Raw genomic sequence first — 24,634 nt, forward strand, 5'->3', positions numbered from 1 at the left:
ATTTCCTTTAACAGGAAAAGCAGCGTTCTCCTTCTTCGGATGTGTCCTGGGGACACAATCATGTGTACTTGTTTGGTTATAAGGTTTTTCATCACAGGACTTATTCACCAATAGCAAAAAAATAAAAAATAAAAATAAAATCAAGAGAAAGACACCTCTCTGTGTAAAACTAGATTGGTTAAGATATTATTGTACATTCAGTCAGCCTTTAAAAATTATGTTCTAGAAGATGAGTTGAGGATTCCAAAATGTGTAACTACCAGATTTTTTTAGTGTCTTTCCCCATAAATGGTATGGGCTGGGGTCGTGTTGGTCATTTCCACTGCTGTCTCCTGAGGGCCTAGAAGAGGGCCTGGGAAAATAATTGTTGAATTGATGACTAACGTGATTAGCGGGCACATTTTAAGGAGAATTATGTGATTCTACTTTGCCAAAACATCAAATAGATATTGACTGGTTTCCTTTGGCTGGTAGAATTATAGGTGATGGCTATTCTCTTCTTTTCACTTATGATGATACTTGTTATATCACAGGTGTATTTCCATGGTAGTGAGTATAAAACTATGTCCCATTTACTGCACCATATACTGTCCGATGAGCCTGCCAATATATGCTCGAACCAGTACTGCACCTTGAAGCTTCGTGTTGTGTCATGATCTTCCACACTATTAGAAAATAACAGGAGTTCCCCTTGTAGCTCAACGGAAGCGAATCTGACTAGTATCCATTAGGATGCAGATTTGATCCCTGGCCTCGCTCAGTGGGTAAAGGATCTGGCATTGCTGTGAGCTGTGGTGTAGGTCGCAGACACAGCTCAGATCTGGCATGGCTGTGGCTGTGGTGGAGGTCAGTGGCTACAGCTCCGATTAGACCCCTAGCCTGGGAACCTCCATATGCCTAAAAAGACAATAATAATAATAGTAATAATAATAATAATATACTCTGTTATGTGTCTTTTGAGCACGCCTAGCTTTTTCCCTCAGGAAAAATACCTAGAATTAGAATGAGCATGTCTATTCTCTAATAACAAAATAGCTGTTCATTGAAATATATCCCTTACGTAGACACCGCAGAATAAATCCCCTTCATCTCTGTGTCCCAAGGAAACAGAGTCATATTCCTAAGAATGGGGAGATGGATGTCGAGCAGACCTCTTTTTTGGTCACGCCAATAGGAAAAGGCTAGGAAAGCGCCTGCTCACTGCAGGTACTGCTGCTTCTCCCAAGCTTAGCCTCTTGTCTTCAGGAAGGAGAGCTATTAGGAACTCTCAGAATACTATTCGTCCAGCCTCGCCCCCTCCCAGGGCTGCAGTGTTTGCTCACGCTGGTTTGTTTGGGTTTTTTTCCATGGAAAAGATGCCATCATAGTTTATGTAGACCACCATGGACTACACTGTGGTTATACAAACTCTGCAGGTTTCAGCTGAGCCACCTTAGCGCACGTGCTTGGGGATGGGGGCCTTCAGTTGGCCTGCACTTCGAAGATGCCTGCATTCTGAATGTCTTCAGCGGGGAGGAATGTTTTCAGAACGTATCTCAAAGGTAGACCTTGTGGAGTTCCCGTCATGGCGCAGTGGTTAACGAATCTGTCTAGGAACCATGAGGTTGCGGGTTCGATCCCTGGCTTCGCTTAGTGGGTTAAGGATCCGGTGTTGCCGTGAGCTGTGGTGTAGGTCGCAGACGCGGCTCGGATCCTGCGTTGCTGTGGCTCTGGTGTAGGCCGGTGGCCACAGCTCCGATTCGACCCCTAGCCTGGGAACCTCCACATGCCATGTGAGCGGCCCTAGAAAAGACAAAAAGACAAAAAAAAAAAAGTAGACCTTGTGTTTACACCCCTCCATTATTTGGGGCCAGCCATCCGTGAGATATTGATTATCTATCAAGGACAGGATCTGTCTTCTGGAAGAGGAAGGTTGCTCAGAAAAGGAAAAAGGGAAAATGGAGAAGACCCTGCAGATGACCCGTACTCTCTGGAAACCAAAATATTAACACCAGGAATCGGTGGAAAAACCGTCCCTGAGACATTGCCTGCCTGGTGCAGGAGTATCAAACATTCCTGGGATTATAAACTTTACATACGTGGTTTCTTCTTTTTTCTTTTCTTTCTTGTTTTGTTTTGGTTTGGTTTGGTTTGGTTTTGGTTTTTTTGTTTGTTTGTTTTAGGGCCACATCCATGGCCTGTGGAAGTTCCCAGGCTACAGCTGCCACCTGCACCACAGCCACAGCAATGCAGAATCTGAGCCACATCTGCAATCTACATTACACCCCAACACCAGATCCTTAACCCACTGAGCAAGGCAGGGGATGGAACCTGCATCCTCATGGCTACGAGTCAAGTTTGTTACCACTGAGCCATGACGGGAACTCCAGTTTCTTTTCTTTTTAAATTGGTGTCTTGGAACTTGGAAGAGCTGACTGGGGGATTGTGACAGCAATCCTGGAAGTGTGGGAGCTGATGCAAATCTAAATAAATAATCTCACCAGTGACAGATGCAATGGGAGTGATGGCTATCCCTTGAATTTCTATGAATGGTTTCCTGAAAAGTTTCCTTCTGAGACCTGGGAAGAGGCCAGAGTTCTGAATCACCTCAGAATACCAAGAGGACAAGGCTTCTGGGGGAGGCCAGTGGCCAGTTGTCACTTCTGGTGCTCATTCGCTCCTAGGAAAGCAATCACTCCTTCGAGCTCCATTTTTGTCTTCCACAAACTGGGCTGATGATACCCTACCCGCCTCGCCAGGGCAGTAAATAACAACAAAACTGTTCTGTTCCCACCTGAGGATGACCGCTCACTTCTCAGAGGCACTGAAACACTCCCACACCACCAGGCAGGTTCCCTAACGCCCATGAGCATGGACCCTGCTCTAGTTCACACCATCCTGTGGCATGAACACTGTAGAACAACTGACGATAAAATTCCCTGATGTCTTCGCTATGTATGTTTCACGGATGGAGGGAGTTGCACATGTGGCATCTAATTTCCCGATAACACAAAAATCAAAGACTAAATTCTGTTTCATTTTTAACTGAATTTTTATGAGCACTTACTATGTGCTAGATACCATGCTAGGCACCCCTGCATAGACTGTCATTCTAACTTGATCATTCCCCTTGCATGTAGGTGTTATCATCTCTACGTATGCAGATGAGGAAACAAAGATTCCTGATGATGCATGGAGAAACCCCACGTTCAGGTCTCTTGTTTTTTTTTTTGTTTGTTTGTTTTGGTTTTTTTTTTTTGTCTTTTCTTGGGCCACACCTGTGGCATATGGAGGTCGAATCAGAGCTGTAGTGGCTGGCTTACGCCAGAGCCACAGCAATGCCAGATCCGAGCCCGCATCTGCGGCCTACACCACAGCCCATGGCAACACTGGATCCTTAACCTACAGGGCGAGGGCAGGGATCGAACCCACAACCTCATGGTTTCTAGTCGGATTTGTTAACCACTGCGCCACAATGGGAACCCCAAGTTCAGGTCTCTTGATCCCCAAATCAAATATCTTCCAGGACAACATCATGTTCAAAGAAAATCAAAAGGATCTTTCTAATCCCTCCCTTCCTCCCTCTTTCATTTCTCCCTTTCATCCCTCCCTTTCCTCCCTCTGCCCTTCTTTCCACATGTTTTTGAGTGTTAAGCATGTGCCAGATACTGTTCTGGAAGCAGGGAATATTCTTGGTAATACAACGAAGATGCCAATGAACACACTCACCTATTGGTAGTGTGTTCAGAAGCAGGCAAACATCAAATTGGTCTTTGGATCTTATGGGAGATACAATGGGCTGGATTATGGTAGAAGGAATGTAGAATTTGGACTCAGACAAACTTGAATTCAAATCCTGGCTCTGCCACTACCTGGTTTTGTGATCACAGACGATCTTGTAGCCTCCCTCAGCCCCTCAGTGTTTTCATCTGTAAGGCAAATATAAGAATATACCACCCTGTAGGACTGCTTTGATTATGAGCAAAGTAAGATGCCTGGTGCTTGGAAAATGCTTTGTAAAGAGGAGAGGGGGCTGTAGCCATGGGCATATGTTTCACCCATACCTGCTGCAGGGAAAGGTCCTGTGCTCCTGCCCTGGGCTGAGAGGGATGCTCATGTGCCCATCTTGAAGCCTATCTCTTGTGACCTGTCCATGGCACCTTGTGCTGACTCTTCCAAAGGAGAAGCTGGGAGCATGTCCGCACATCCCCACACGGCAGAAACCACACTCAGGCGGCCTCCAGCTTCTTTGGCTTTGAAATTCCTGCTCCTTTGGCTGGCAGGGGCTTCATGGGGGTGGAGGGCCAATTCGCCATGGCGGTTTGTATCTGCAGCCGGCCTGACAGGCTGGGAGAGGAAGGCGTTAATGTTTTCTGACAGGCGACCCCTAATTGTGGGAGCTTTTCTTCTTGGCCTTTCTGTGAAATTCTGACTTAGGCGAGCAGCATAACAAAATGGTAGGACACTGTGCGGGGCTTGCACTACACTAAGTTGGGGATGGGGTGGTGGGGATGGGGGGGGGGTGCTGGCCCAGCATTATTCATGAAGACTTTCAGCTGTTTTTGTCTTTTAACTAACCTTTGAGTTTGATCAGAGGGCTGGCCGGCCTCCCTTTCGCCAAAGGCCCTGCTGGCACCTGGACAATGGAGGCAGACTGGTTTCCTAGTAAAGAGCAGAACTGGGGGAGGGCCAGGGCTGTGTGTCCTGGAGGTGGAGCGGGGGAGGGTCAGCTTTACTTCTGTCCTGGTTTGGGGCAGAGGGGTGCTTATTGATAGAATTTCCAGCTCCTCACACAGTCAGCCACCCTCTGACTGCTGACTTTCCAGGTTCAACAGCTTTATCCAGGAGAATGCACACAGCAGCTGGCTCTCCCATTTGGTGTTCAAATGCCATGCTCCCTTTGGCTCGAATATCTTTCTTCTGCTTCTCCTCCTCACCGCATCCTTCCTTGCCCATTGGGGCCCGGTTAGCTGGAGTAAGGCTCCAGTCTACAAGCATTTGGGTTGGTGGTGTTTTAGTTTTGTTTTAATTGTACATAATGATGGCAAAGGTGGGAGAGAGCAAAGAAGTGAAGAAAGGAGAGGGAGGAAGTGACTTGGACGATGGTTAGAGAGACACAAGGAAAGGCAGGCAAAAGGGCTGCGGTCCCGAGAGGATTTAGGAGCTCAGGGCTCAGTGCTTGGCCCAGAGGTGGCGGTGCCCGCAGTCCTGAGCAGGCAGCTTCCCCGCCGCAGGGGAGCCAGGAGGAGGGTGAGGGCGAGGTGCTCTCCAAGTGCTCTTGCCTTTGGCAGGTGCCAAGCTTTTGTCCCCTGCATGCACTTCCTGCCGGGACAGCCGGGGACCCAGAGACCAGTCCTCTCCAACGTACTTTGTAGAAAGTGACTCCCTTCAAGGAGTGTGGGTTGGCACCTTTCCCCCAGCTGGTCCCCAAAATAGCCCTGGTCGCCAGCGCATCAAAGGCGGCTTTGTGTGCGGCCGCCTGCAGGCTGCCTGGAGGGGGGCGCACGTGGGACGTTCTGGGAGCGCGTCCCACTCCCCTCTCCGATCTCTATTCTTTCATTCATTCCTCTCCTCTGCTCTCTTGCTTTGTCTCTTTCTCTGTCTCCATCTCTCCCTCTCTCCTTCCAACACCCCCGCTTTTCTTTGATATTTTTCCTTCCTCTTCTCTGCCCCCTCCCTCTCCTTCCTCTCCTCTCTCCCCCTCTCCAAATCTCTCGCTCTCTCTTTCTCCCCATCTCTTGGTTCTCTCTCACTTCCTCTCTTCTCTCGCATCCGTTCTCTTCCTTTTTCCCACCTCTCCACTCCGGGCGGGTCACCCAAGCTCCCCTCCCCGACTCCCTACTCCGCCCCACCCCACCCCTACCCCTACTCCTGCAGTCAGGTAGCGGGGCGAGGCCCCGGCGCGCGCAGCTGACAGGGGACGCATGCCTGCAGCCAATCAGCGCCCGGATGCGCTGCAGCTTGAATAAATCATTAAGCCTGACACGCGCTTTGGGCCGCGCTCTGCGCGGTAACTTGCTTCCTGCCATTAACCTACACACCCTCTTTTGTAACAACCTAATCTTACATACAAAGGAGAAGGAGGTAAGAATATGACTTCGACCTGCGCTGAAGCCCAGCATTTGCCTTGGAGGGGAAAAGAACTTTAGTGTCAACCAGTCCCCTTTCCTCCCTACCCCTGACCCCGAATGATCTGGAGTTTCTGGGGAAATGCGAACACAGAGCATTTCTTGGCCCAAGAATGGAGCGAAGGAGAAAAAAGTGCAGAGATTTGCCATCATAGGAAAGGGATACAGGTTTGAAGGGATTTAGTACATCAGAGAAGCAGCCACATTAAAAACAATTTGCAATAAAGCAAGTTTCTCGGAGAGCTCGCTCTAAACGATACAGATTAAGACAATTAAGTCTCATTTGTCCCTCCTTGACTAAATGAGTGCATAAACAAATGAATGAATGGGTGCAGGAATGACCTCCCCACAGCAGCAGGGTCTTTGTTCATCTTGGTACCCTCTCCCTACTTGGTTCAGGGAGATGGGAGAAACGGGTATCTCTGGTATAGTCATGGACAGCTCGAAAGCCCTACTTCTAAAGAGTAGAAGAAAGCTGCTGTTCCGGTGACGTAGGCAAGGGAAGCTGCCATCCTCATTTTCCAGAAGAGAAAACTGTAACTGACTTTTTTTTTTTATTTTGGCAAACTTTCCAATAAATCATTTCTAGCTCCAAAAGATGAAGTGATCTTCCAGAGTTTGGTTTTGAACAGAGTTAAGTTCACCTCAGCCCTAGGAGGTTTCTTACTGACAGTCCGATAAGTCCCTGAAAATCTTACACAAAATGAGTCTATCTCTGAGACCCTGTGAGGGGATAGCCTGAGTACCAGCCAGGGTCAGAGGAAGCCAGTGGCACACTGAAAAGGCAAATGAAAGGAGTTTCATGAAGAGTCGGATGTGGGTGAAACTAAGGGAACCAAAGGATGCAGCACCCAGAGACTAGCAAGGAGAGGGCTCCTTACCACCTCTGGGTTGCAGGAAACAGAGGGGGAAATGTTTGCGTCTTCTCAGCAAGAGCTCTTGCCATGGAGAGACGTTTCCTGACAAGAGCTGTGGCCTGGTACCAAGGAGCAGAGCCACTGCCAAAGCAAAGATGAGGAGGAGCAGGAGTAGAAAATGACCTGAACTACCTCCCGTCCTAACTCACAAACTCCTATTGATGCCTCCTAGTGGCCAAACCCAACAGGAAGCCAGAGCGCAAGAGCGCGCATTGAGGATGTCCACAGAAACAGCGTCTGAGATGCAGCAGAGGGCAGGAGGTGGAAAGATTCCAGGGAGCTTTACAAGTAAGGTCTCTGTCCTCATGGAGCTGACCATCTAGTAGGGGTAATTGATAGCAATTATATAAACAAACACAAATGCAGATTTCTTTTAATGTAGTAAGAGACGCCAAGAAGGAGAAACTGAGTAATAGATACAGAGTGATGGCTGGTGGAGGATGATCTGAATAATAAAGAGTGATCGGGAAAACTTTTCAGAGGAGGTGGGGTTGGAGGTAGGGGGACCTGGGCTTCCCAGGAAAGCCTACCTCAACTCCTCACCTACTCCCAGACCTCTTTTTATGTGGTTTTGTGGGTAAGCCTCAAATCTAGGCTGTGATTTAGATGCATCCACTGACCAGTGCCATGAACATGAGAGACAAGGATAGCAGGCTCTGCTCATACTGACATATAGCTTGTCCTCACCCCCCACAAGGCCGTGGTCTCCTTTTACTGTTCTGGGTACCATCAATCCTATACTTCAAACAAGAATACTGAAGTTTAGGAGGAATGGGGGTGTGGATTCTCTGCTCTGACAGCCTCAGCCCTGCAAGAGCAGTGAAGTGGAAATGCACATTTAGTCTCTCTTCCTTACTACATCTTGGTCCTAGTCTTTGATGCTCTCTGCAGAAAGCAGACTGATTTCTTCCCTCTTCTTTGGGGGGCCCCCTATGATATAAACTTAAGATAGGTATTTCCCCCACGTCCGTTCCCCCCCCCCCCCGCACATCCTCCAACTCTCAATTTAAAACTTGAAAGCCTGTGTGGGGACCTGAGATATGCGTCCCATAGGTCCTGCCCGACCTCTGATAATACCCGCATTCAACAGTTTCACAGCCAGCGGCGGATCTGTTTTTTTTTTTTTTTTTTTTTTTTTTTTCTCTTGCACGCTGCGCTCCTCCTGGTCAATTTCAGGCGTCTTCAGACTTAACTTGGTGGTCTCCAGGCCATTTTTTTTTTTTTAATAGGTAAGATTTCTCAGTCAATAAAGTCAAGGCAGTTTTCTTCCTCAGTACCCCCGTCTCCCCCCCCCCACCACCACCACCAAAAAAAAGGGGGGGGTGGGTTGGCTAGGCCGGGGGAAGGCCGCGATTGCTAGCCGCCGCCGGGGTCTACATTTTGTATTTCGCTGACAGCCTAGGGCCGCTCCAAAGCCCGCCGCGCAGCCAATGGGCAGCGGTGATTTATGGAGCTGACTAATGCTGGCTGAATGCGGCCTGTCAGAGCGCAGTGAATGGCTTCCCTTCGCCGCACAAGCCCCGGCTTTGTGTTGCTAAGCGATTAGAGCAGATGTAATGAGATTTTGCCCAATCCCCGCTTTGCCCTTTCCTAGCTTCGGCAAAATTGTGTGTGTTTTTGTGAATTTTTAGAGTTTGCCTCCGCATTGTGGCAAACAACGGCTAACTTTGCCCCGAGTTTAACGAGACTGGATATTTCCCATTCAGAAGTGAGTAAAAGAACACCTGTCTTCACAAGGAGAAGGGGGGGAGAAATCCCCTTTGTAGAGGCTGAAACATTATCCTAATGTTATATTCATAGCCATAAATGACTTGCTACACTTTCTTTGCCTACCTTATCTGGAAACTTGCAAAGGAGCTAAATTAAAAGCAACAGAAATGGATGGAGGTGGGGGGACCCAGCTCTGGTCCTCCAAAGGAGAAGATAAAAATAAAGCAGGCATCACAAAAGCATTACTTCCTTCAAGTAAGCTCTAAATTGGCCCACTGCTGGCAGAAAGTCCGATTATTTATGGCGATGAGGAATTTACTGATTTTTTTCCCCCTTAATTACGCTCATCTCTTTGAAAGGGACCGGAGCCTCCATGTGCATTCTATAGAGGGTCATTTAGCAAAATGACATCAGACGCTGTGGCGTGCTCCGCGCATCGCGGCTTTAAAAAATGATTATTCTGTGCCACTAAATGGTATAGATGTACCAACACAGACTAGATTTTTAACTCTGGAAGACGTGCTGGCTCCCCGCTCTTTGTTGGGTTTTGTAAGATGCATTTTGCGCTCGGCTTTCCGCTTGGCTGGAGACACGCTAACTGAATCTGCAAGTAATGCAGGCGGCGAGCGAGGAGCCAGGCAAGAGGCGGAGTAGGATTCTGATCACGTCCTTGCTAACTGACAAGAAGCAAGCCAGCCAAAAACCCACCAATTTCTTTTTGAATCTTGGTAATTGGGTACTTTTACACGCAGCTCACGGCATTCGGATAGAGTCACAAGCTTAGATAGGCCAGTGTCTCAAAGCGACCACACATTTCTAAGGCTTCTATTTATTTAAATCTCACTCCTGTAAGGAACTCATATCATACGTGCCTTTTTCTTAAAACCAATGTGGAAAATGTGTGCGGGGGGGGGGGGGAGTAGAAGATGCATGCCTGCCAGGGAAAGAAGAACACACCACACACCCACCCCTGGAAGTGTGGAGAGGGCTACTTTCCCCAAGCCCAACCTCAGTACCACCATCCTTCCTCGCACCCCACCCCCAAGCCCCCCAGTGTCCATTACCTCATCCAGCCCTTGCACGGTGTCACGGTGAGGAACTCAGAAAGGGGGTAAGGGTTAGAAAGTAGGGGGAGGACCCCCTCTTTCCAGCTTACTTTGGGGGGATTTTTTTTCAATGTACAGTCATTTTATCAAAAGATGATGCAGCCACTAATCACTGCCTATTCTTTAGGTATATGTGTACATTTGTGGCATAAAGGTGAGGGAATCTCTCTCTCTCTCTCTCTCTCTCTCTCTCTCTCTCTCTCTATATATATATATATATATATATATATATCTTTTCCCTGTACATTCATCATAAAGTCACCTCAAGTAGGACTGGTCATAGCACTTATCTTTGTCATTTCTGCCACTTAGCGTGTTTCACACCACCCTTTCCTCCCCCTTCCCTTTCTTTTGGCATTTTGATAAAACTTGGACAAAGGCAGTGGCGTCAAAGAAAACTTGGAGACCGCTGATTATTTTCATTTGTAAAAAAAGAAAAAAGTTTTATTACGAAACTAGTTTGTATAAAACAGGGTTATACATGGGTTTTTTTTTTTGTAAGTTTGTAATAAAACAGTAAGAAAAAAAGGGGGGGCAGTGATAGAAATTTCCCAAAAGGCAACCCATCAAAACCAACTGGCTGCCACTTTGCGTTTGGACAGTAGCTGCATAAACTTTGTTCTTCTTGAACAGTATTTAATAATGTCATTAATACATTAACAAAGTTTCTATAAAGTAAGACACATTGGTGCTGAAGTACATCTGGTGGCCTTTTGATCTCACCTATGAGGACAGGTCTTTACAAAACCACATAGGGAACATGGCAGTTGTCAGGTGAACTACACATCTAAAATATGCAGAGGTAATAGCATTACATGTTAAAGTATCAAGATATACACATTTTAAACCATTTGTACAAAACTCTATAAATTTTTCTCTCTCTCTTATGTACAAAAATATCTTAATATATCCCCAAACTGGTTAGGATAGATACAAATAGATTCTTCTTATAATAAAAAAAATTCACAAAAGATTGGAAGCATTCTATGATGAAAATGGTAGAAAAGGTGGTGTGAGGGAGTGGAGCTTGGGGACCCCCCCCCACCAATTGGGGCTTTAAAGGACTGAGTATAGCACAATTTCACTGAAGAAAAGTGTCCAAAGCTTATCAGGGTGGGGGCAAACAGAGACGAAAGACACCAACCCATTTCTAGAGGGCTATGAACTGCGCTTTCAGGGAGGGCAGGAAGGTCAGCTCTGCCTGTTAGTGGTGGGTGGGAGTTCCTAGAGGGCGTGTGCTGCTCCTTTCTGCCAGGAGCCCACTAGTTTTGCACACAAGTGGCGTTTTGTGCATTGACTCAGGCCCTAGTCACTCTTTCTGTCTCCGTGAATGGTTGAAGTGCAGAGATACTGTTCTGAGCGCATCCTTGTTTTGCCAGAGCCTTGCTTCGCATGTGACGCTTAGTTGGCATAGAGGTTGGTTGCCTGGAATTTGTTTGCTTTCTTCTTCTCTTCTTTTTTCTGCTTTTCTCCCAACATCGCTGACGAGAAAGCACTAAAGATGCAGGTTGTGCGATGGCCCTATAACGGTAAGAAGAGCAGGAGCCGTTAGTTGTGAACCCGGAGGCTGGTGCTGGGAGGAAATGGAGGATTAGGGGAAGATCTGTCAAGGTAGAGTGCCTCTTTTGACAAGTCCTAGTACTCGGGTCCCCAGCATGTCCCCACCTCACCTCTACCCTCTGGTCTTTGGAGACCTGGGCAAAGCCACTCTCAGTAGCCAAGACTGAAATTAACACACCAGGATTTGAAACCGACAAACTTTAACCAATCCTTTAGATCCAGCCCCCTCCCTCGTCTCCGTGGAGACAGTCCCCCTCCTCCAGAAGAAAAAGGATGAAGGCAGGAACAACCACCCCCCCACACCCCACCCCCACCCCCTGTTCACTCCAAAGTGCAACCTACCCGCTTCCAAAGTCCATTCGCACCAGGGCCTGACCAGGCCGAGCCCCTCAGAACCAGTTGGTGAAGTCGAGCAGTTCTTGTTCCTCTGGGCTGAGCGGGTCGTAAGAGCCCTCGTCCGACGAGTAGGATGAGACCGGCGAGCCGGCCATGGAGTTCATGTCGTTGGAGTAGTTGGGGGAGATGGTGGGCGACAGGACGCCCGCCTGGAAGGCGGCGCTCACCGCGTCATGCTCATCCAGCAGCTGCTGCAGCGCGCGGATGTACTCGACCGCCGAGCGCAGCGTCTCCACCTTGCTCATCTTCTTGTTGGCCGCGCCGTTGGGGACGTGCTCCCGCAGGGTGGCGAAGCCCAGGTTGACCAGCTTGACGCGGTTGCGCTCGCGCTCGTTGCGGCGCGCCACGGCGGCCGGCTGCTGCTGCGGCAGGCTGTAGCCGAAGCCGCTGAAGTTGAGCCGGCGTTTGCAGCGCATCAGTTCGGGCGAGGACGAGCGCTGTCGCTTGACTTGCTTGGGCCCTGACTTGTGACCGCCCCCTGAGGGCTGGCCGTCGCCCGCGGGGCTAAGCTGCGGCGCCTGCGGCGGCGGCTGCTGAGCGCTCTGCGCCGCCGCGGCCGCAGCCGCCGCAGCCGCCGCGGCGGCCGTGGCAAAGAAGCAGGCTGCGGGCGGCAGGAAAGGCTGCTGGGGCTGCGGCTGGGGCTGCTGGCCGGCGCCGCCGCCGCTCTCCATCTTGGCAGAGCTCTCCATGCGCGGCGACGGCCAAGGAGTCGCGGGATGGGAGCGAGCGGGGACGCGAGGCGCAGGGCGCGCGAGGGGACACAGACAGGACAGGGGGGAGGGGGAGGGGGGCACGAACGGAGTGGCAGACAAGGGGAGAGATGGAGAGGGAGCCCGGAGGGAAGTTGCAAAAATACAAAATCCTCGGGAGACTTCTTAGGGTGGGAGCAAAGAAGGTGCAAATGCCTTTCCTCCTCCCTCCACTCCTCCTCCCTCCCCTCCTCCCTTCGCGGGTTGGCTTCGGGAGCCTCGCGTGGCGCTCGCGTGTGTGGCTGCCGCTAGCGCCTTCTTGTTTAAAAAAAAAAAACAAACAAAACAAAACCAAAAAAACCAAAACGCAGAAGAAGCAAAAGTCAGTGGTGAGCGCGCTCTGCTGAGTCTTCTGTCCCACTGCCCCTAGGGCTGCGCTCTCTTGCGCCGGGTCTCGGTCTCTCCAGCCGCGGCTCGCGCTGTTTGTATTATTTTGTTAACCCTCTTTCTTTCTAATTTCCTTCTTTCCCTTGCCCTCCCTGGCCGGCTCCTGGTCGGTGCGCCTTCCACGTTCCCTGGCCAGAAGTGAGAGAGTGCGGACGGCCGGAGTGCGGCCGCCTTTTCAATGGGACACCCAGCCCCACGCGCAGCCCTGGCCCCGCCTCGCCCCCCACTCCCCGCTGCTGCGGCGAGCGGCTGCAGCCCCCACTCCCCCTCCCTTACCTCCTCCTCCCACCCACTCCCTAAACTCCCCCTCCTCCTCTCCCTTCCCCCCGCCCGTTCCCTGCGCCCGTTCCTTGCAAACTCCCCATTCAGCCGGGTTTGTTGTTGCAGTGCGTGCGCCTGGCGCGTGCCGGACTCCCGGCTGAATAAACAGGCGGCGCGCTCAGGGCGGGCTGCAGCCGGGGGTGGTTCTAGAAAGGGGGGGCCAGCGTCGCTGGAGGGGCGAATAACTCTGGAAATTGGGGGTGTACGGTTGGAAAGGTTTGGGGTGAAGGGACCCGGGATTCTCCTGAGAACTTGAAGAAAAGCACTGGGAAGGGTTTGCGCAGAAAAAGTGACACGGGGCGGTGTGGAGGCTGGGAACCGTGGGGCTCCATTTTCTCTCTTTTCTTCTCCCCCATTGCCTCTCTCTTGGGGGTTTTCGATGTTCTGGAGAGCGGAAGTAAATGTGCTAATGAAATTCAGAAAGGTGGAGAGAACCCCCGTGGAACTAAGTACGATAAGACCTGGGTTCTAGTCCCAGCACATCCTCTCACTAGCTCTGTGGTTCTTGGCAAGCGTCATCCTCTCCGAGCCTCAGTTTCCTCCTCTGTAACAGAAGGAGTTTGGGTTAGATGGCCTGATGTCCCACCCAGGTGTTAAAAACTAGGAGATGCTCCCTATAAGTGACCAAGTGTGGAGGAGGTCGAGAGGAAGGGAAGCGATTGCGTTGCGAATTCGTTGTGATCCTGGCTGTAGAGAGGTGTGTGTGGCAAGGATACATTCTTTCCAGACCCGCTTAGGGGGGTGAATACCAAGGGGAGCGCTTTCGGGTCTTCCCGGGGCTGATGTGAGAAAAAAGATGGGAGGGTGGTGGAGCTTTGGGGGGTGCGGGTTGTTAGACACCGCCGCAGGCACCTCGGCGGCCTTGGCGCAGCCTCCATCCCGCCCCAGGCGTGTGCCCGGCAGGCCGATGGCAGGCGACTGGGAGCCGAGCCCGGCGGGGCCGCGTGCTGGCGCCGCGAGGGAGGAGGAGGCGCTTGCAGCCTTCGCTCGGCCTCTTGGACAGCGCCCACCCAGGCGCCCTTCCTGGGCCCTGGGCCCTGGGCCCTGGCGCTCTCTGGCCGAGCCTGGTCCAGCTTCGGACTCTCCTTGGGACGCGGTGCTGTGGGGGAGAAGGACGGAGCAGCCGGTCCCACCTCTGTACGGCTCTGGCGGAGGCAGAGGAAGAAGGCTGGCGCACATCGCATCTCGAGTCTGCATAGATAGAAGCAGAGGGTTACCGTCCGGTTGGTGTGTCCACTAGAAATAAGCAGTTTTGGTGAGAGACCTGGGTGCAAGGATGCCTGCGGGAAATTATCAGGCTAATTGCTTCTCATTCAACTTCCCTCTGGGGAGAGAGGACTTTCTAAAAGATTGCTGGGGTGACCCAGGGAGCCCCCTTTGGTATATGTGACTGACTCTGAGTGCAGTGGTGCTGGTGATAGCAGTAAGAGGGGGCTCCCCAGGCAAATCTCCCCTCTTCTCTGCCTCAGTATCTTCTTTGAAAACAGGTGGTTTTGGCAAGCATAGGACTGAAGGGTGCCAACCGAGATCAGTTCTGTAAACCTCCCTAAGCACACAGCCCCCTTCCCCACGTGACCTGCGGCCTGCCAACCCCACAGGACAGGGCTGAACTCCTTGGGATGTACACCTCTGGTCTCTCCTCCCACCCCCACCCCAGGGAGGAGCTGAGCAGCCCCAGATTAGATCTGTCTCCTCTTCCAGGAAATATAGGAGGCCTTGAGGCCTAAACCAGTGGGGGAGCACCATGCACTTTCCAACAGAAGGAAGCCTTGGAGCACCTGGCAGAAGAGGAGGGCCGTTCAGGCCCATCCTGCCACCCACTTGCCGCTGCTGTGAGCCCTGGGTTCCAGGCAGCTAGGAGGCATCTAGGAAAGGCCTCCTCTGGCCCAACCGAGGTGTCTTTAGCAAAACAGTCAGAGGCTGGGGGAGGGGGCACAGGGCAGGCGGCCAGTATGGACACATCTAAGTGCCTTTTCTTTCACATCAGGTTGTATCATGTGCCCTGAGCTTCTTTCCAATTCAGACTCGATCTTATTCCACACCTGACAAGGCCCACACTTCTGGCTCTACCACCATTCATTTTGCATTAACCTTAACGGCTGCAGCCCTCAGTTTCCCAACCATGGGACAAGCATCCTCCTGCTCATTTCAAGGCGTAACTAGGTGCGGGGAAAATCTGCCCATAGCCCGCGTATGTCCTTGGTTTGCTTCTCGGGGGGGCACAGAGATCCTCATTATCAGCGACTTCAAGGCCAAAGCATACTCCCAACCACACAACCACACACACACACACACACACACACACACACACACACACACACACACACGCCATGCCATGGGCACTCCAATAGAAGCGCCAACTAGTGAGGCTGTGCATTGTCGTGGCCCTGTGCATTGGCCTCCGCCCAGGAGAAAAGACAGCGGGCGCTGGGATCCTTCCGGCCCAAGCCAGGGAACATTTGTCCCTATTCTTCCCGTGCCAGCCCTGAGCCAAAATCCCGTCCTCACCCTCCCCACTGCCACATCCTCAGCCTGCTTCCTTCCTTACATGCTTTGCAGACTCTCCAAGAACCAACGCTTTCGCTCCCTCTGGCTCAAGTAAACACAAAGGATCCTCCCTGCCCATCACCATCCTCTCCACCTTCTCCACCTCTAAGGTAGAACAGTCTAGAATCTTTTTTTAAGGGGCTTGGCCTCTGCCCTTAGGGACTGTGCACTCACTATCATGGAAAGTTTAAGATGCTCTTCCGCTAAAGTTGCCTTTCTGGACGTTTCACCAATTTGGAGTAAAGGACGGAGGATCAAGAGCCTCAATTCTGTGACCTAGATTTGACCTCCCCCCCCAACACATGCCATTATACACCTAAGAGAGCTGCCACATACTCTCCCAGACTGGGGGGTGGGGGTGGGGGTAAAGCAGATGGACCTGATTTGGTACTCAGACTTTGTGACCGAAGAGCTGTGATGCTGAGCAAATAGCCTACACGCTGCACTTGGTTTCCTCAACAGCATGCCTGTGATTATAGCACCTACTGCCCAGGGTCTTCCAAGTTCAAAGAAATGCATGTGATTCTAGACCTCAGAGCTAGGTCACATAGACGGAGAGGAATAGGAATAGCCTTTCTGAAACAAGGAAGAAGGCACTGCCCACACAGCCCATCTGGGAAGGTGTTTATGGGAAGAGGCTGCATAGCTCTCTTTCTAGAACCACACTGTGCTAATTGCTCCAGCCATTGTTGATCCAAAGCCACCCTGTCCCACTGTCCGAGCAGCCAGGAGAGGGTAATCCCTGCCCTTCTTGAGGAATGGTTGTTGTTGTTGTTTTTAACATAAATAGTACCAAGTCAGATCAGATACAGACAAGTTCATGGCTGGCATGGAAAAGGTCTCTAGCAGAGCCAGTGGCTCTGACCTCCAGCTCTCTGTGGCTTCCTTGACACCCAGTGGACCTGCCTCTGAGCACATTGACCTGACCAGGCCTTACCTGACTGGGACATTCAAGGTCCCATTTCTCTACAAGTGGAGGACGAAGAAAACACCTTACAAAAGGCGTGTTCAGTACTTTCCTCCATGTCGGGAGCAGTGACAGTCCCTTTGCTTCTCTGTCAAGACTGTCAGGAGAATTAAATCTGATACTGTTTGTGAATTCACTTTGCAAATCCCTCCACACATATCAGAGATTGCCATTCCTCTGATGGGGAGACAGGACACTGACCACCGCCCCCCCCCCCCGCCCCAGTGTGTATACCCAGAATAGAGACATCCCAGAAAATGGCGAGGTTCCTCTTTCTCCTCCAATACAAAAAAGGCCTTAATTTCTGCCTTTGGACCCCGCCTCTATGTTAGAGACTCCTGGAGCTGGACCACACCTTAGTTTAAAACTTATCTGCATTCAACACTAGGATCTTCGTGGGGACCTGCCTTTCCTAGTGATGGAGAGGAAGCAGCCGCCCCGAAGATCTGAAGCACTGGTGACCCGGTCTCCTGCCATTTCTCTCTACTCAGAGTTGAAGGCCAGGCCCCCTCTGCTCCCACACTCCCCTCATGCTCTGTAACTATGCACCTTCTCGTGTGGCAAGGAGATGGGCCTCGTCTCTTTATAAAAGTGCCTCCGTGCTTTTTCTTCAGAGGGAGGGGCTTTCATATTAAAAGCAAAACTAGGTTTCCTATGGAATGAATCCCTTTACAAAATTTTATTTATAGCGGATGCTGAATAAGGGGTACAGAGAGCACAAAGGGGAACACAGGCCTTCGAGTTGGCTTGACCCGATTTCTGGGTACAACCTTCAGTGTTGGTGAGCGCTAAGCCCCATAAAGCGGAGGTTCGAGAAAAACGAGTGTGCAGGGAATTCACCGCAGATACCACATGTCCAGGAGCTATAACACAGGGTCCCTGTCCCAGTGCGTCTACTGCTCCAAGCCTACGCTTGACGCTGCCCTACCCGGGGAAAAGGAGTTCATTGCTGTGACCTCTGCTGTCTCCAAGTACACCCTTCCCCAGCTAACTTCAGAAGGGCTGCTGCCCAGCCTGGGTTGATCTGACCAGCCAGGGATGGGCTGTTGGGGTGGGGGGATTTGGCTGTGCTCCTCAGTCCCAGCAGCCAGGCCTGCACCTGCATTAAGGAATCCAGGCTTCAAACCAATCTATTTGCTTTTTCAATACGCTTTACAAAGGCGGGGGGTGGGGTGGGGTGGGGTGGGGGGAGCTGGAAAAACAAAACAAAACAAAAAAAGCACAAACTATTATTTTCTTGTGGCTTTTTGGTTAGGGAGGGGAGGGGAGGGAGAGGGGGAGGGGGTCATTTGCAGCCACCCTCACAAAATCCTTTTGAAGTTCTTCAAATAAGGAGAAGTAACTGCTGCTAAGTCTTTATTTTTTCTAAAGCCCCATTTACATTATGATTAAATACCTTCCTCGGGGCAGCATAAAGAAAGTCGTTAATCTATATAGCGCTCCAAAGAACCAATACATTCTAAACTTCTGTAGGATTTGTTACACCCTATTTTGTTACAGTAGGCCAGCTCCTCTCCGTCTAGGCACAGGGCTCTCCTTCCCTCCCCCCCTTCCCCACCTCCTCCAAGAAAGGAAATAAAGTAAAGGTCTTTCAGGGTAAACAAAACCAGCTGATTCTTCACAGAGAACCTATGAATAGCTGGAGAAGAAAAAAAAAACAACTTACAATAAATGGCGCATTTTTTTCTCTGCTGGGTATAGTATTCAAGGCTCAGGGCAGTATTCAAACAGAGGTCCATTTTTTGCTCAGCAAGAGAGTTTAGAAAAGGAGCGTGGGGTCCATTCAGCGCTTTCCCCCTTCACAGTCGCTGGGTTCTATGAAACCTATCTTCCATGCCTTGTCGGAGTGTTTCTGGGGACCAATTAGTGCTTTGTCGCAAGGCTTCTTTGCTGAATCTTTGAGCAGCAAGAGAAAGCGCTCTCGACTCTCCCCTTATTTTGACCATTTCAGTCATTACTCGGTGTAATAATTAATATGACAACTGGACGCTCCAGTTTGTATAGAAACACCTCAGCTACAGGAGCCAGCGTGCAGTGGGTGGTAACGAGCTGCACATCAGCCCGAGAAGCCACACACACAACAAAAGGAATGAATGGCCAGAGAGAAAGAGAAGGAATAAAGATAAAATAGTTGGCACAACGCAGAGGAACATAAAACAGACGCGAATGGAGAGAGGGAGGGGGAAGGGGGCACAATTAGAGGGGAGGGAAAAAAAAAAAAAACACCCTACAGAGGTTAACTTATTTTGAAACTGTTTTCTGAATAGGATCACGGTTGTGAGGGGCCGGCTGTCAGCCCAGCGCCCCGTTCTCCCCCAACTTTCTGAACTCTTTTCAAACTCCGCGGGGAGTGGGGCGTTGGGAGGCGAGGGTAGGGAGGAGAGTTGGAAGAAGGACTCCCACAACCTTTGGAGTCTCCCCCAGGTCCTTCTAAAAGGTGCACCCGACCAGACACACCACCCAGCCCAAGTTCCCAGCTCCTTGTTCATCTTGCATTTTTGCAAAAATCCTGTGCCCCGTGGCTCCACCTTCGGTAGGCTAGAGAGAGGATCGGACAGGAGAGTAGACGAGAGCTGAGGGCCCCACCACCTCCCTGCGGGTGAGTTTTGGGGAGAGGACGTTTCTGATGCACCCCAAGGACGCTGCAACGCGGCCTCGTGGAGCAGCGCCCCGCGGGGCCCTGGCGCGGAAGGTGCGTCCTCGGGAGCGCACAGCCTGACTGCGCGCTGCGTCCGGGTGCCCAAGTCCGCCCCGGGGTGGCGACCCGCTCCGTGACGGCATAATAAATAATTAGAGGGTTTAAGCGCGTTAGCCACAGCTCATGCTAATGAGCCAGATAAGGGCTCTCTCTAACCCGAAGTGACAGTTTGCATATAGCGGGGAAGGGGGGAAAAAAGCCCGGTTTATTTTTTCCCTAACTTGGCTGCTGCTTCTCAAATTCAGGCATCTCCAGGCCCCCGTTCCCCGGATTCCCGCTCCTCACATCCCCCCACCTTCCACCCCACACACAGCACACACGCACTCCACCCGCTTTGACCCTTCCTCTGTCTTCACCCCTCCCGGCCGCTGGGTGACATCGCAAAATCCGCGGGTGCCTGCGTCTGACCTGCCGGGCAAGTTCACTCCCAGTGCGAGCCGGCCAGTCTCAGCGCCCAGCGGAGACGGTTCGTGTGTCTTTCTTTACAAAGGATGGAACGCACCATGGCTCCATTCCTCGGGAAAGGACTTTGAGACTCGGGGTCAGAGGTCCCTGAGAGTTCCCGGGGCCCAGCACGCCCCTGGGTGCCTTCTGCGCTCAACCGGCGGGCGAGGGGCGCTACCTGCTGGGGCGAGGAACTCAGGCGCCCGGGGCCCTGGAGCTGGAGCTCCTGAAACGCTCCCGCTGCCTCCAGAAAACAGGGGCAGTTTGCCGAAGTGACTGAGGTCAGTCGTGTGTCCCCATTGTGTGGCCACGTGTCCTGTGTCCATCATCACCTCCCCGAAGTCCGAGCTCAGCCCGACTCCTTGCGGCGCGGCCCGGGAATGCTCTGGCCTGTAAATCAGCCGGCGGCTGCTAGCCGTCTGCACTTCTGCGTGGACCTGGCCGCTGGCTGCGCCCGCCGCCGAGGGGAAAGTTTGCTCTGCACCAGGTTAGCAAGGAAGCAACCGCTGCCGGGGTCCAGAGTCTACCTGGGAAACTGGGAACGTCGTGGTTAGTCCGTAAACCCTTTCCTCCACCACTTTCCCTAGACCTAGTATTTGCTCTCTTTGAGGGGAGGAAGGGGAGGGAGAGGGTGATTTCTGATGTAGGGTTATTTATTGGTGGGGAACCTTAAATAAACAGCAACAAAACCCACAATTAAATGAATTAGTACTTGCAAAATGCTGAGAACAGTGCCAGGCACTCACTGCATGTAACAAACACTGTATATGGGTTTGTTAAATAAACCTAAGCATCCTGAAATACATCACAGGAGGTATGTGCTATTATCTAAGATGTTAGAAAATACTACTTCGATCCTCCAAAATGATCCAGGTTGATATGCTCACTGATTCATCAAATAACTACTGAACATAATCAGAGAGAAATAGAACAGTTTGCCTTCAATGAGCTTCTAGTTTAGTAAACACAAAAGGACGGGTATAGGACAAGAAGCTCTTAAATTAAAACACAGTAAAAAAAAAAAAAAACCAACCAACCAAACAAACCCCAAAACCAAAAAACAGGAGTTCCCGTTATGGCTCAGCAGTTACAAACCCAATTAGCATCCATGAGGATTTGGGTTCGATCCCTGGCTCCACTCAGTGGATTAAGGATCCCACCTTGCAGCGAGCTGTGGTGTAGGTTGCAGATGCTGTTTGGATCTTCAGTTGCTGTGGCATAGGCCGCAGCTGCAGCTCTGATTCAACCCCTAGCCTGGGAACTTCCATATGCTGTGGGTGTGGGCCTAAAATGCAAACAAACAAACAAACAAACAAAACCCAAAACAAACCCCCCCACCCCGACAATGGAGAATCCTTTTCCCTCATGCTCCGTTAGTGTGGACTCCCACGCTCCCTTATCTAAAGAAATATACAATCTAGGTAAAAAAGTGGACTTACTGATGCCAACACATCCAGCCCCTCTTCCTCTAGCAGATGGTCCACCCCCAGCTTCTCCCGTGTGACAGTTCATGAGCGGACACTAGTGAAGTAAACACACACGTACACCTTTAACTCCTATAGTGTAAAGTGCAGTGAAAAGGCGAGCCATTTGCAGTCATGACAGACTTCAGGTTCTGGAACTTCCTTGTTCTGTGCCTTTGGGAAAATTGCTCACTCTCTTCTAAGACTATTGTCCATCTACAAAATGAGAGAACTAAATAAAATGCCTTCCCTTCAGTTCTGACTACACCGGCAACATAGGCATGTCCACAGGACTCCCTGTTGGCCAGGGCTTCCCTCTTTGACCAAACATCTTTTGCAGATCTTTACTGCAAGAGCCTTTGGCAGGTACATGACCTCACTCACAGCTTCATGTTGGAGACCAGTCCATCTAGTGCCAGGATTATGGCTCCTAGTAGCCGGAAGACTGAATGATGGGGTCAGCATAACTGCAGCCCTGGGGACCAGAGTAAGAGATGGGCAACTGGCTCATCGGGATTCACATACAGAAAGAAGAAACTCACCACTCTGGCTATAGGCGGCTTTGCTTGGGAAGCAGGTTCCTCCTTGACTGCCTGAGCAGGTTTTGATCTGGGATTTGGGGTCCAGGGAAGCTTCAAGTCCCTCCTGGATGGGTTGTGTGAGTCGCTTGCCACCTGCTGGCCATTTCTTGAACTACAGAAAGGATTGAGTGAAAATCTTGCATTGCAATCCATTCATTACAAGTTGATACCGCTAGTTCTACCTCATACAATTCAGTTCAACCACACAGAGCACCACTGCTGTCTGGATCACATCCACACAATACCCCCATTAGAAATAAATGAGGTGCCTGTTAATGTTTAGGTTATGAAGCTTCATCCCAGACCCACCAAGTCCTAATCTGGCCAGTTGGCCTTTTTAAGAAGCTTTGGAATAGTCCTTTTGTACTAACTAGCATTCTAGATGTATTCCAGGTGATAAGACACTGCCTACATTTTTTCAGAGCTATGGAGAATTAATCTCTGCTGATAAAGAAGTTACCCTGGTCCCATAAGTATATTTTATTTGGGTAAAGAGGGGTCCTACTGATTTCTGAAGGGGGTGGAGAGGACTGTTAAATTCTTTCAGAGACAGTCTTTGATGCTGGCCCTGAAGAATTGTGAGAAATTTGTAATGGGAAGAAAAGGGCCATGAGAACAACCTACTCAGCACAGAGCCTCTTGCTTCCTTGACTTTTGAGACTCCAGCAATTTAACCTCCACTCCCCTTTGGCTTGCCCCTTTTGAGGCTACATCTTGAGTCTTGTCTGCACCCAGAACAGCTCCACCTTGGATCTAAGCTTTCCATCCTCCCCCCAACTCCTCTGCTGCGCCTCTCTGCAACCTCCTTTCCTAAGCTCTGTTTCTTCCCACTCTTCCTTTTGGTCCCTAGTCTGAGAGCTTTTAATCTAGAAGAAGGAGACAGAATAGTGACAACAAGACAATAAGAGAGATGATTAGTTTAGTCATGGAAGAAAGGTCAAGATGCTCTCTGAGCCAAGGAGGGGTGCCCATTCCCAACAGGAGGGCATGCGTCAGAGAAGGCTTTTGGGTTGACCAATTGAAAACCAACCCTTACTTAGAAGCCTCACTGTTGCGAGCTTCCCCTGGCTTTGACCTTGGATTTTTCCCAGACTGAATCTTACGCTAATCTGCTTGGATTTGATGTCATTGCTCTGTTGACCAGTAGCTGAGCCTACTCTGTCCCCAAAGTGTCAACGCCTGAGTGACACTGGTGTCCTGCCTCTGAGGCGTCTGACTTGGATCCTGCCCTCCCTGCGGCTTGCTGCCATGGCTATTACTCAGTAGGATGGTGGTAAATGTTTAACGACCCACTGACTTTGCCCCTGATTTGTAGTGCATGCTGATTTTCATGGTGTTTGCCATATTTCCACTATGGTAGATTTCAAGCTACCGGTGTGATCATGAAGGTGAGATGTGCAGTTGCCTATGTAATTATGTAGAATTTCTACCACGCAGGTAAAATGGTCATAAATAACCTTAACAGTGTAAATAATACATTATTTGGTAAAATAATTGTGAAATAATGAAATCTTGAGGATCTGTTACCTTTGTTTTGATAATTTATGTAATTTGAAGTTTACATAATTTCTTTCTTTTTTTTTTTTATTTGTCTTTTTAGGGCCACACCCATGACATATGGAAGTTCCCAGGCTAGGGGTCGAATCAGAGCTATAGCTGCTGACCTATGCCACAGCCACAGCAACGCCAGATCTTCAACCCGCTGAGGGAGGCTAGAGATCGAACCCGAGTCCTCATGGATACTAGTTGGGTTCGTTACCGCCGAGCCACGACGGGAAGTCCTACAATTTAGTTTTTAATCAGGGATGTGTTTGGCAGAAGACTCACAAAACTGAACAATCGTCTCTCTCAAGTCCAAGTATGAACTGGCATTAGTACTTTACTGGTTATAAGCACATGAACTGCTCCTGCCCACTCTCTACTTCAGCCACGACTGGCCTCTCTGTCTGTTCTTCAAAAAAGGCCACATGCTCATTATTCTAGAGATCTTGTGCAGATATGCCCTCCAGTGGGAACCCTCTTCTCTCAGATCTTCGCATTTGGCGTGGAACCTTCTCATAATCCAGTTCTCAGTTCAGATAGGACCTTGTTGAATAGGTCTCCCTTGTGCATCCAGCTTAAGTTAGCCTCTTCAAAATAGTTTACCTCCTTTATGATACCTTTTTTCAAACACTTTATTTCATCTTGGCCTTTATCAATACAGAGTATATCTTGCTTTGTCTTATTCCTACCTGTTTACCAGTCATGTCCCCTGACAGAATGTAAAATCAATGAAAACATTCACTGTCCTGCTCATCAGGGTCTAGAACAGTGCCTGACACATAGGATATACTCAACAAATATTAGTTTAATGAATGAGCATATGAATGACAATCCTTGGTGACCTATTTTTTTAGGGCCACACCCACAGCATATGGAAGTTCCCAGGCTAAGGGTCGAATAGGAGCTATAGCCCCCCCGGCCTACACCACAGCCACAGCAACTCGGGATCTGAGCCAAGTCTGCGACCTACACCACAACCCACGGCAACACTGGATCCTTAACCCACTGAGCAAGGCCAGGAATCGAACACACATCATCATGGATCCTAGTCAGGTTCCTTAACTGCTGCGCCACGAAGGGAACTCCAACACTTGGTGACTTTACTCTGATGTTGCCAAGAAGGGATGCGAATGTAATGG

At 50.3% G+C, this 24,634-nt stretch overlaps 1 protein-coding gene across 1 annotated transcript; it reads right to left on the bottom strand.

Annotated features, from left to right (window-relative positions):
- Nucleotides 1–10,253: 10,253 nt before the first annotated feature.
- ASCL1 (achaete-scute family bHLH transcription factor 1) lies at nucleotides 10,254–13,080 on the bottom strand. The gene is made up of 2 exons (XM_021092654.2): nucleotides 11,743–13,080; nucleotides 10,254–11,361 (listed from the first exon to the last, which is right to left on the bottom strand). Exon 1 carries the CDS (start codon nucleotides 12,483–12,485, stop codon nucleotides 11,790–11,792), a length of 696 nt encoding a protein of 231 aa, XP_020948313.2. The 5' UTR covers nucleotides 12,486–13,080; the 3' UTR covers nucleotides 10,254–11,361; nucleotides 11,743–11,789.
- Between the last annotated feature and the right edge of the window lie 11,554 nt (nucleotides 13,081–24,634).

This window comes from Sus scrofa, chromosome 5, assembly GCF_054392235.1.
Source record: "Sus scrofa isolate SSC_HxYL_T2T_F1_AM1 chromosome 5, Sscrofa_HxYL_maternal_Yorkshire_Landrace_v2.0, whole genome shotgun sequence".
Classification (NCBI taxonomy): domain Eukaryota; kingdom Metazoa; phylum Chordata; class Mammalia; order Artiodactyla; family Suidae; genus Sus; species Sus scrofa.